Here is a 12694-nt window from a genome sequence, read left to right on the forward strand (position 1 = left end):
GTTCACCCCTGTACAGTTGTCATGGAGGAAATGAGCTATAGAGACCAAAACTGTTTTTGTACCAGGCTGTGAACATTTCTGCTGTGAAGTTGGACATTTTAACATGGGAGTCTATGAGGACTGACTCACTGTTGGAGCCACACTTTAGTGGTCATTAGAGGAACTGCAGGTTCTGGCTCTTCAGAGCTGATGCTTCATGATTCAGGCCTGGAGGTTACTGCTTGGTAAAACCTACTTGAAACAATATCCGTCTCACCAGGGGTTGGATTGAAATATTGAAGTATCAGACTACTGAAAATAATATTTTTCCAAAATTCAAACACATCATCATGTAGTAGATGTGCGCAGCATCACACACAAATAATCAAACTGATGTTACAAGCAGTTGACTGTGTTCGACTTTAAATAGAGCTCATTAGACCAAACTCTTCTTCAGTTCAGATTCTGTTTTTAATAAGAGCTTTTCTCAGTCATTAATTTGAACAACAGAAATCTGGCAACTACTGGTGTCTGTCACAGATGAACACAAACAGAGTGGTATCGTTGTCTCTTCTATTTGCCGATAAAAGCAGTAAAGTGTGTTTGACCTGCAGGTCCTGGTGAGATTCGTTTACTCTTTGAGTAAAGGCTACAGGAAGATCACCTACCACAACTGGAGACACGGCTTCAACGTGGGACAGACCATGTTCACCCTGCTGATGGTCAGACACGCAGCCTCTTCCTCTCCTTCCATCCTCCTCCTCTCCATCCCTCATCAATCCCTCAACTCCTGCTCTCCATCATCTCCTCCTCCTCCTCCTCTCTCCAGTAAATCTACTCTACTCCTCCTCCTCCCTCTCACCTCTCATCTTTCCTCTTTCCTGTTCCTTATCCCTTTATTCTCCTCCTCCTCCTCCTTCATCCCTCCTATCACGACCTGAAATGTTCTCTACATGTGACCATGCATGTCTGTGCTGTGTTTATGTGGATGTTCGTGTGTAAGCGAGAGAGAGAGGGGGAGGAAACGAGAGATGATGAATTGTCTGTAAATCATGAAATGAGTGTGTGTGTGTGTGTGTGTGTGTTTGTTCTCAGACAGGTGATCTGAAGCGTTACTACACAGACCTGGAGTGCATGGCCATGGTGACCGCCGGCCTCTGCCATGATATTGACCACAGAGGAACCAATAACCTCTACCAGTTGAAGTAAGAGCTACGGGGGGAAGGAAGAGAGAGGGAGAGGGGGGTCGAGTGTTTCATCATGTCAGTGAATGAACAGCTTTGATCCCTAAACAGCTGCTAAATGAATAAAACTTAATTAGATTTATGTTTCTGGAAAGTTCCCTCCAGAAGAAGTTTCTTGCACCATGACCCTTAGAGGTAACAAGTAAATTTAGAAGTAACTTAGTGAACTTCTGACTTATAGAATTAAAAGTGACCTGACTTTACTTAAATCACATATTTCTTTCTAACACCTCTGAATATAATGCAGCACAGTATAACACACACCTCAACCTTAATTTAATTAATAAAAAGCAGATTAATGTATTGGATAGCATTAGGTGGATATAATAAAGTGACCAGGTTAAGGTATTGGTTGTTTGTGTTTCATTATTTCAATCTTTTATCTGTTTTTAAGGCAAAAGAATCTGAACTAAACTGCAATTATTAATATGAATTAGTGTGAGAAAACTGAGGCAGTCATTCAATTTCAATTCAGTTTTATTTGTATAGTGTCAAATCATAACATACGTTAACTCAGGGCACTTTACAGAGTTAGATCAAGACCTTACAGTAGGTACAATTCCATTAACCTGCTTAATGCTCTATTAGAAATTCATTTATTATCCATACCCTTCATCCTTATATGGTGGCAGGGGGCTGGAGCCAATCCCAGCTAAAGTTATATGAGGGCAGGGTACACCATGGACAGGTCACCAGTCTATTGCAGGGCTGACACAGAGACAAACAACCGTTCTCGCTCACATTCACACCTACAGGCAATTTTAGAATGGCTAATTAACCTGCAATTCTCAGGATTGTGGGAGGAAGCTGGAGAACCCAGGACCTTCTTGCTGTGAGCCAGCGGTGCTAACCACTGTGCCACAATTTGAAATTGCAAACATAAAAATGAACAATGGAAATGTGTGAACTTCAAATAAATAAATTAATAAATAAATGAAACACGAAACAAGTCATGGCGCCTGCCCCAGGGAGTCAGTTCCAATTAAGAGGCAGACTGCTGGAAATCTGTCTAAACACGGACCATTCACTGTGTCGACTTTTCTGAAAAAACAAAAAAGCTTCTATTTTGTGCAAAACTGTAAAGGGAACCCAGCAGTTCTCCAATGACCAACACTTGGCCACAGTGGAAAACCTCCAATAGAACCAGACTCGGAGGGGGGGGGGGGGGGGGGGGGTGGCTGTCTTCCTGGATCAGTTGGGTGATAGGAGACAGGTTTCTTAAATAAGGGCATTACAGATTCTAAGGTGAAATGAGACCAGCTGAGCAAACGGTTTTTTAAATGAAGGTGCATGAAGAATAAACATTGTTTTCTCAGTAGCTCACAAGTTTCTGTCCAAGAACTGAGATAAAATTATATAAAATAATTAATATAAGGCTTCTTTAATTACTCACTGCCGCCATGACCCTGTTTGTTCTTGAGTTTCAGTTACATTAATTTCAAACTTGTCTCATTTGGAAATCAGACTGTTTGGTCATTGTGAGGGCGTTTAATTGACTCAAAGTGACAGCAGGCACTCCTCCCGTGTTTGAGACGAGCTGACCTCAGCTCTTTAGACGAAGGTAACGTCACACACGCCGCGAACATCAATGCGCTGATATTGACCAGATACACCTCCAGCTGCTCTGCTCCACCTGCTGATGGATGAGCTAATGAGAGCCGCCATTAGCCGCGGACGCAGCGGGCCAGGCCCACCCTGGATTTAACATGCATGATTTATCACAGTGTAACCTCCCATCATTCTGTGTGTGTGTGTGTGTGTGTGTGTGTGTGTGTGTGTGTGTGTGTGTGTGTGTGTGTGTGTGTTTCCAGGTCTGGTAATCCTCTGGCGAAGCTTCACGGCTCCTCCATCTTGGAAAGACACCATCTGGACTTTGGCAAGACTCTGCTGAGAGATGAAGTATGTTGCAGTGCAAACACAGACACAGGGGTGGACACATTAACACCTACACGTCTACAGTGGAAAACAATGCGATAGAACCATCCTACAGTACATATAAACAAGTGATGCCCAGTCCTCTCGTAGCCTCTGCTCCATTTGCTTCTGTAACTCAGTGGGGAAACATGTTTATGAAAAATTAAATTAAACTAATATGATGATTATCTCTCCATATTCAGTCTTATAGCAAAGACTCATGGGATCAATGCAAAAGCTCTCAAAAAAGGTTTCTACAGCATAGCAGTAGAAACCCATTTAGTGTTTAGCATAGAAAGAAAACTCTCAGCTTTCTCTGTTTATCTTTTCCAATTTATCAGTTTAGTCACAGATAATTTCTGTCTCGCGTCAAAGGAGGCCTGTCTGAGTCTCGATCTGGATGTGTGGCACACTCCCAGTTTACAGATCAGCTGTTCAGTTTCAAACATCTTAACCTCAGTCCTCTGGATGTCCAGTCGGGGTCATGACAACCTAACGTCCCGTCACATGCCCCTGGACTTCCTGTCGCCACGCTGCGCTCTCGTTGTTCTTTGAAGTGACTGTCTTGACTTTCTCTCGTGTTTCAGGCGCTGAACATATATCAGAACCTGAACCGCCGTCAGCACGACCTCGTCATCCACCTCATGGACATCGCCATTATCGCCACTGACCTGGCTCTCTACTTCAAGTCAGTACAAAGGGCAGTGATTTTACAGATAAAAAAAAAAAAGAACAAAAAAAAAAAATTAAACTGTCTGTCCACTCATCATTCTACTGCTTTTTATTCAGACACACTTAACTGTTGAGTGGCACATTTGATTATTTCATTCATTTTAGTGTAATTTAAATAAAAACACTGTAGATAATAATGAATAATAATGAAGTTACTTTTTGAATTGAATCTGAAAAGACAGAATCAGGGGCCCTGTCTTTGCAAGTTTCAGACCAATGCAGTTGTCATGTTTCCGTCCAGCTCCCACATTGTTTAAAAAGCAACAACACTTGCGCCCAACTGAGCATCCGTGGGTGTGTTTGTCCTAAAATGAGGAGTGGTCAGGAGCATTGTTGGTGTATTGCTATCTTGAGGCAGCAGAAATTGTTTCTTTCCCATTCGCCACTTAGATGGAATTTTTCCAACCACAGTTTCATAATGGACCAAAGATTTATTATTAAACATAAAATGTTTCTAACGTTGTGATTCGTGCCATTACTTCTCTGTACATCTGTGTGCAACGCGTTGATTCACTCAGCCCTTCTCTGCCCCTCAGAGTGCACAGAACTGCTGTGTGTGGTCAGTCACAATATGTAATCAACTGACCACAGACAGAATCTAACTCGTCATCACGTTATTATAATAGCAATCCACCAAAGTGCAGCGCGCCTGGCTTTTAAAGGGAATGGGAGATGGCTCTCTGATTGGTTTATTACATGTAACACCCAAAACACTCCCATGAATAATTAAGAGAAAAAGTACAACCCTTTTGAACCATGAGCCTGGAGTAGTGACTGTTTATCTGCTGTTAAAATAGCAAAGGTGACATGGACACGCCCTCAATGTACTTGCACCACTCGCTTTATACCATGTGCTTTGGATCACTAAAACAGAGCCCAGAGAGTAAGCTACAAACCCCCCTGAAGTCTGAATGTCACAAAGCACCGCCCCCCCCACTTCATATTTGCTGATAGATTCTGTCCCATGAGCTTCTACAAAATAATCTCAGCAAAACATGCACAGAGCAGGTGATGAAGAAAAGTGTGTCACAGCCGAGTGTGATTGTAAAGCCTGGTGAAACGCATGATAAAGACGGAGGTAGTGGAGCACTGTTGTGTTTCTGTACAGGAAGAGGACAATGTTCCAGAAGATTGTGGACCAGTCCAAGACCTACGAGAACTGGAACGATTGGACCAAGTACATGATGCTGGAGACCACGCGTAAAGAGATTGTCATGTAGGCACAAACACACACATATATACAGGTACAAACACAAATGCATACAGTCATATGTCAACACATGAATGTATTGTGTTTTTAGGGCCATGATGATGACGGCCTGTGACCTGTCAGCTATCGCCAAACCATGGGAGATACAGAGCAAGGTACGCCCGATCCTTTTCACACTTCACAGTAGTAGCTGTAAAACGGCTCTCCAGCCTCACTAACATCCAGCCGTTCACTGTAATAAGACACACACTTGTACACAGGCTCCAGGAGAGTCTCTCCAAGAGTGGGGTGCTGGTGATAAAGTAGACAGAGAATGACATTTTGTCAGCGCTGCCATTTCTCTCAGCAGCGTTCAGCAGTGATTCCTGACGGCCTCATGCATCAAAAGCTACCTGCTGCTTTTCATTCCCCTCATTACGGCATGGCAGGCTCAGCGTTTTACTTCAGTAAAGTATGCAATATACACATTGCCATCGAGCCTGCACACACAGGCACATCAATTCGAACAGGAAGCATCGCTGGCTGTTAAACAGGCGCTGCTGGAGGCTCATTTTTTACCTTTATTTGTTTGCAATTGACTCGAAACATGAGCTCTTTGTCAGGAACACCTGCTTCCCATTCTTATACACAGAGCAATTCCACTGTACCCATAATAAAACCAGTAATGGTAATGTAAAGCACAGATAGTGTTTGATACAACACCTGTTGACAGAATTCAGTTATAAAGATAGTCTATTATAAAAAGTGAAATCTTATTATGGGATCATTTTATCTAAAACTTATTCAGATAAGTTTATCAGAGAGAAGCTGGTCCCATGCTAATTATTAGAGCAGTGCCCAACCTGTCACGAGGGGTCACAGGTAGACATAGCTTCATTTTCAAGGGTCACGAGCCCAAAATGTTTGAACCACTGATTCAGAAAATGAGAAGGCGTGCTGTGCTGTTTCAGCACGCATCGTTACAGAAGATGTTTGAAATCTTTTTTTTTTTCCTTCATTTCTCAGGCTCCTCCACTCCCTTTCAGTTATAAAAAGAACAAAAAGAACTCCTCAAGCCAGTAAACACCTGAGCTATATCCATGGTTTTTCTATCAACTTCTTTAAATCCAAAATAATGCTGCATATCGCCTTTCAGATGGTTTTGTCATCATTATTCTCCACCAGCATGGCTACCAAATTTAAAACAACAGTCTGTGGACAGCAGGGTCTGACATGGGTCAGACAGAAATGCCCACAGCCTGTTGCACTCACACACTTGCACTCACACACTTGCACTCAGTTTTGAATTGAACAGATAATCACAGATTGAATATTGAACTTTAACCCATATTTAAATATTAGAATTTTCAAGTGAAAAGTAAGAGTCAATTTGCCGAGTCCTGGGGATGATTTTACAATTAAAGGATCACAAACCTGGTACTCGTCATGAATGGAGCATATACTCCTCCAAACAGGGGCTGGAATTGTGTTTGAGTACTGCTCGATCTTCAGATACAATATATGTGAGGGGAGGTTGTGGGATCAGCAGCATGATCAGCCAATTAGAAGAGCGGCTCATGATTATTGTTCACAAATAGTCTGTTATAGTAGAGGTTGGTGTGAATCTCTGCTTGTGACCGAAATATTTGAGTTACAACTTTTAGTGCAAAAATGTCATCAGTCACACAACTAGAACAATTCATCCATTTAAGTTACAGTTAGTTAGTTACAGGCATTTCAGTTGCATCAAAATGTTTATTAATAATAATATTATATTATTTTTCAAAGGTGCCTTTCAAGGCACTTAAAGACACCTTATAACACAGAGTAAAATATATAATAGCAAATACAAGGCATGAAATACAAAATAAATTAGACTAAATATGATGGCATTAGATTTTAGTACATTTTGGGATAAAACTATTTTTACTATTCCTCACCTCAAGGCTCCTGTCATTAATTTGTCTATTATAGTTGTATGCCAGAGGAACATCTAATTAATCTACTGTCTCTCAACTACATTATGAGCATGTATGCAAGCTGATAAACATATCAATAATTAGTACTGTACCATCCTGTTATTATGACAAACTTCAGCAGGTTTGAAAACAGAGTTCTCAGTCTTTATATGACTTCAGCTCTGTTGCTCCATCTGAACAGCCACTGCCAATTAGGATATTCCACCTTTATTTTTTGGCGGATACGTTTTTGTTTTTTTTTCCCCGGTTCGATTTCACCTTTGTCTGCACCTGGTGAGTCAGCTCCACATCCCACACACGCTGTCAGGATATCTCTCTACAGCAGCGGCCGCCCTCATGTGAATTGTGCTCTAAAAGTAGTTTGATGACTACCTCCTCTCCTAAAAGGTGAATTCCACCCTGAATACCCCAGCTACATATTTTCGCTGTCAAATGAAGCCCTCCAAATTAAAGTTTTCATCAGAGACTTGCAGATACTTGATACCAGAACCTAATTTAAGCAAAGGGAAACTCTACTTGTGTGAAATGAGTCTCTGTTACAGCTCTAGCTTGTGATTTAATCGATAAGATGGTTACATTCTTACATAAAAATCATCTGAAGTACAGATAAAGTCACTGAGATCTTTATTGATGATAGACAGTCCTTCCTGAGGTGTTCTGGAGAGACAAAAGCTGGAGCTGCTCCATTCTTTATACGATATTCCACTGACATTTTTATAGCTGGTACTTTTTTTTCCCCACTCAGTTCTGCTTCCCACGCACACAGAATATCTGTCTACAGCCTGCCACAGCCTTGTGGCAATTGTTCCCTCAAAACTGGCTTGATGACGAGCTCTTTCTAAAATGAGGTTTTTTATCCTGAATGCAGAATTCGCATATTATTCATCAGATCTCGCGTTGCAGGGCAAGACGAAATAGACTTTCATCTCATCAAGGCACAAAAGCCTGAAACTACCTCGTGAGCAGTGAATAAGATTCTCATTTATTGGACATTGTAAAAGCTTTGCAGGATGATTTTAAGGACATGTGCGGGAGCTTTTCGTACTTGATAAAATGCTCCTCAAATCAGCACTGTGGAAATCACGCTCCAGTGGCAGCTTTATGGCTGCCTGCGACTTAAAGGTCCCATATTGGATGAAGGTAGATAACCATGTGTTTTTTAATCATAAAGCAGGTCTAGGTTCTATATAAATACTGTGAAAATGTCAAAGCACTCAGTCCTCAGAGAAATGCACACCGCCTGTAGTTAGAAACTCAGCCTTAAAACAAGCCTTCAGGACTTGTGTAACTTTGTGATGTCACAACAAAACAGTCACTTCTCTTAGCCATGCCCCCTCCACCTGGACCTACCATCCAATCTGGCAGGATTTGATTTCTGTGAGTGTTTGTCTGAAATCTGCTATATTTTATTGGGTCACTCAGAAAACAGTCAGCCAATCAGAAGAGAGTCTCAGGGCCTCTCTTCTGATTGGCTCACTGACCTGTTGTTATTAGAGCTCCTGAGAGAGGAGATGTAAAACCACACCGTGATGGTTTTAGGTTGTTAACCAACAAATATATCGTCTTATGGATATCAAACACAGGAGATGAGTAAAATATGGATCTTTATAAGAGAATTTCACTCAGATACTGTGCATAGTGCTGAAATGATTAGTTAGAAAATTCCTCAACATTTTCCGTCTTATATCATAGTAAATTGAATATCTTTTGGTTGTGGACTGTTGGTCAGGCAAAGTCACAACATAAAGATGTCACAGGGCTCTGAAAACTCTGGAAACATTTTATAAACTTAATAATTAATGGTGATGTATAATAAGATAAGCACACAACCACCAGCACAAATTCCTTGTATGTGGAAACATACTTGGTAATAAAACTGATTCTGATTCTGAAGATAGAATGAAATATATGATATTGTCACAGCTACTTGATCCTTAAAAGAAGCTTTGTTTTCATGCAAATATTTATGTACTTTTGATCTTTTCTTCACCAATCATTTGCAAACCAAAGAGAACCATGGGGCTTTTAATTTGACCTCTCCAAACTTTGTTGGACCCTCTAGGTGGCGCTATCTGTAGCTGCAGAGTTCTGGGAGCAGGGAGACCTGGAGAGGACAGTCCTGGAGCAACAGCCCATTGTAAGGACGCAGTAAGATTTGGGGGATTAAGGATGGGAGGGGGGGCACTGGGCATGAGGTTTACAGGGGCGGCTCTGAGCAGCATCCATCCTGCTGAATGCCCTACAACTCCAGTGGTACTGCTGCTCCATTTATAGTTGACCATGACCTCTGACCTCATAAGGAGGACATCCCTTTGAAAGTCAGTTAAGATGAATGATTAGATTGAAAAGAACATGAGGTTTGAAGACTGAAGGAATTTCCTAAACTCTTATAGGCTGATGTGTTTTCTTAAAGGTTTGTGTGGGTTCTCTGCTTTTTTTTTTTAATGCAAATCTTCTCCTCGTATAACTTAGGGTAAAATTGCTTAAAATCCATCATATCTTCGAGCGTCACAAACCCATTTGCTAGACATGCAATAAATAAACTGCTCTACATTATCGTTGTCCTGTCTAAGTGCTGTTTGAGATTTAACTTTTTTTAATTACCAAAGTTTGATCAGTTAAGTCTGTGGTGTGATACTGATAAAATGCTTGAAGATCACAAACATCAACATTTGTTTCACAACTTGCTGCAGAAGGTAAAGGGTGATTTTGGCCTTGATTTGACCTTGCTGACAACTTTTCACTTGACAAATCAGAAAAGCAAGTTAATGGAGCTTTGACCTAGAGTATTGTGTTTCAAAGGCAAGACAATGAGAAGAATAATAAAAGAAGCATAAAAACAGAAGTAAAAAGCACAATAAGAAAACAGATCAATCTGAATAAGCTGTAGCTGTCTAATGGTCTGAGCATTGCAATAGTCAACTTTGGAGGATATAAAGGCATGGATAAGTTTCTCTAAGTCTCAGTTAGACACAAAGTCTCTCACCATAGTTGTGTTTTTGAGATGCCGAAATGAAGATTTAGTTGTAACATTGATATGGTCACTGAAACTGAGATCCCCATCCATCATTACACCAAGACTTTTAACATGGGTTGAAGAGTCTGCAGTGGATAGTGAAAAATTGGTTCAATCATATGATCAATTTTATTTCTATAATCTGGAAAAATATGTACATGATGCTGTAGTTTGAACTAGGTTATAATTTAAATCTGTACACCTGCAGTCTGCAATAAAACTGTTTATCTGTGTAATTTGATTTTCATATCCTAATAATACTTTTAATCGGTTTGTGCCAGTAAGATAAAGTTTGAGAGGGGGAGAAAGAGGATTTGGTGGGAGGGCAGGAATCATGGGAATTATAGCGAGACCTCGCTCTCCTCCGAGTTTCATTTTAGGACGGAGAGCGGGAAGGACGGGATGAGAGAGCAGGAGAGCAAGAGACAGAAACTCAGCTGGAAGATGAAATGAAAAGAGAGATTCAGCTCCCTGTGGCAGCAGTGTTGAGCGATGTCGGGGCCATTATGTGGAGCACTGATACAGAAAGAGCGGTGAATGTGGCCCCAGCCCAGTCGACCATACCCTCCCCTGGCTCTCTTTGCCGCATCCCCCCCCCCCCCCCCCCCCCCCCCAAATTCACTCCCTCGCGTCCTTGAGACACTTGAAGTGTGAGAAACACCATCCCACACTCTCTCACCTCACAGTGCTCTGAATTTAATAGCATCAGTCAACAGGGAAAACTTTTCATTTTGATCAGTTTGTTTTTTTTTCCCAGGAGTCGATTCAGTGAGTCACTGTGGTCTGACGAGTAAAAAAAGAAAAGAGTTGCAGAGGCTGAAACTCTTGATCTATTTTATCAGGAAATGTAGGTGGCCAATTTTGCTGGCAATTACAGCCAGCATGGACTTCCTCACAGCTCACACTGCGGTACAGCACCAAGTACATTTTGAATGTGCCTGCTAATGTGAAGCTAACTTTACATGGTTCATTCATAGCTTTATTTACACTCAGAAAGCGCACACTGAGGAAGCACAGCCCTCTTTTATCAGGATGTAGAGTTTAGACTTTCAAAGGAGGTTTTAGGTTCTGACTCGCTGTTTCTAAACATGAATTTCTTTGGATGAATCTACAGTTTTTTCAGTTGGTCAGGATGGAGCGTTCTCTCTTTGCGCTGTAGCCGAGTGTTTAAAAAAGTGTGTGTTTAAAAAAGAAAAATGCCCTCTTAATTTAGGGAAATTATCTCACCATCATACACTCCACAAAGACGTCAGAGGTCAACTTTAGAGCAGCTTCACTGGGGCTGGGAGGACACCAGTGTTGTGTTCAAGAACAATCCAGTAGCTTCAGTCAGATCCTAAAGTCAAATCAGTCAATATATTGGACACTAGCTTCCTCCTCTATTATAAAACTTTAGTGTTTTTATCTATTGCTGTAAATTTAATTTTTAGTTTGCTGCAAGAAAACTTTAAGAGAGATAATGTAAGCCTCAAAACACCAAGCTAAAGATACATGGACCTGTTGGATTGATTTACATGGTTTGTCACGATATACCAATATTAATGATAAATTACCTCTGATGGCTGTTCCATGTGTAGATCTTTTGTTTATCAGTTGATGTGGTTGCCTTTTCACTGTCCATTAAGTGTAATTTGTACAGCAATGGTGACAGACACACTCTCCACCTCCCTGCGCTCACAGTTGAGTCTAATTCAATTGCCAAAAAAGAGACAAAACACAATAAACAAAGGTAAAGATGAATTTGACTGATGGCATTATTATTATTATTTTTATTTTTTTTCAAAATTTCCTATAGATTAGACTATAGATTTTGTTGTCAATTGTTTCAGCCAAAGTAATTGTGTAGTTTGATATTGTGACAGCCATATATTCACATATTGTCAAAGTGTTATAGTGTCCCACTCCCTATGTCCAGTTTAACACATGACACAGTAAGTGGTTTCCGCTAAACTTTCTGATAAACCCATTAAAGGCTTTTGGCTGAACAGGAAACCTGTTAGTAAAGCAGTTTCTGTGCTTGTGTGAACCATAAAAATCACTGGTGTGTGTGAAACGTTTTAAACACTCTGTTAAAGCTACAATACTTTGATGTGCTTTTAATGCAATAGCACTTTAGCAACAAATAACAGTGAATTAGTAAAGGTGAAGACATTCAAGTGCAAGAGCTTAGTAGGAGTGTTGATGACCAGATCAGCATATGTGAGTCTTCTAAGCACCTCTCTCTCTCTTCTCCAGCCCATGATGGACAGAAACAAAGCTGATGAGCTGCCCAAGCTGCAGTGTGGTTTCATCGACTTTGTCTGCGCTTTTGTGTACAAGGTCAGACATCACAAAAACACAAGTTACCTCCTCAGGGTTTCATGCCTCCGCCACTCATTCATCCTGTTTATCCAGTCATATAAAATATTAACCATTTGTGTAAAATTCTGTCTACGATTGCTGCGTGAAGTCTTAAGTCATGGCTAAAAAGTTTTTCATGAGGTCATATCGACCTTGACCTTTAACCTTTGCCCACCAAAACGTTTGTGCAAAATTCCCTGTTAGTGAAATATCGTGTCCACGGGAACAGGACAGATGGATGTACGTATGGACAGCCCAAAAACAATATATCTCTGGCTTTGGCTGTCACCAGTGCAGAGGC

The 12694-nt window shown here is 40.9% G+C and overlaps 1 protein-coding gene across 1 annotated transcript in view; it reads left to right on the forward strand.

The window, feature by feature from the left end:
• The window catches only part of pde6a (phosphodiesterase 6A, cGMP-specific, rod, alpha), a 65495-nt gene that overhangs the window by 50739 nt on the left and 2062 nt on the right, over window positions 1–12694 (forward strand). The window contains exons 19-26 of the mRNA XM_071458513.1: window positions 594–701; window positions 1075–1184; window positions 3035–3122; window positions 3725–3825; window positions 4978–5085; window positions 5171–5234; window positions 9100–9174; window positions 12289–12372. Coding sequence (XP_071314614.1) covers window positions 594–701; window positions 1075–1184; window positions 3035–3122; window positions 3725–3825; window positions 4978–5085; window positions 5171–5234; window positions 9100–9174; window positions 12289–12372 — 738 coding nt within the window. The remainder of the gene's footprint in view (window positions 1–593; window positions 702–1074; window positions 1185–3034; window positions 3123–3724; window positions 3826–4977; window positions 5086–5170; window positions 5235–9099; window positions 9175–12288; window positions 12373–12694) is intronic.

Source organism: Trachinotus anak, unplaced genomic scaffold, assembly GCF_046630095.1.
Source record: "Trachinotus anak isolate AG129_WGS33_773 ecotype Australia unplaced genomic scaffold, CSIRO_AGI_Tana_v1 ptg000021l, whole genome shotgun sequence".
Classification (NCBI taxonomy): Eukaryota; Metazoa; Chordata; class Actinopteri; order Carangiformes; family Carangidae; genus Trachinotus; species Trachinotus anak.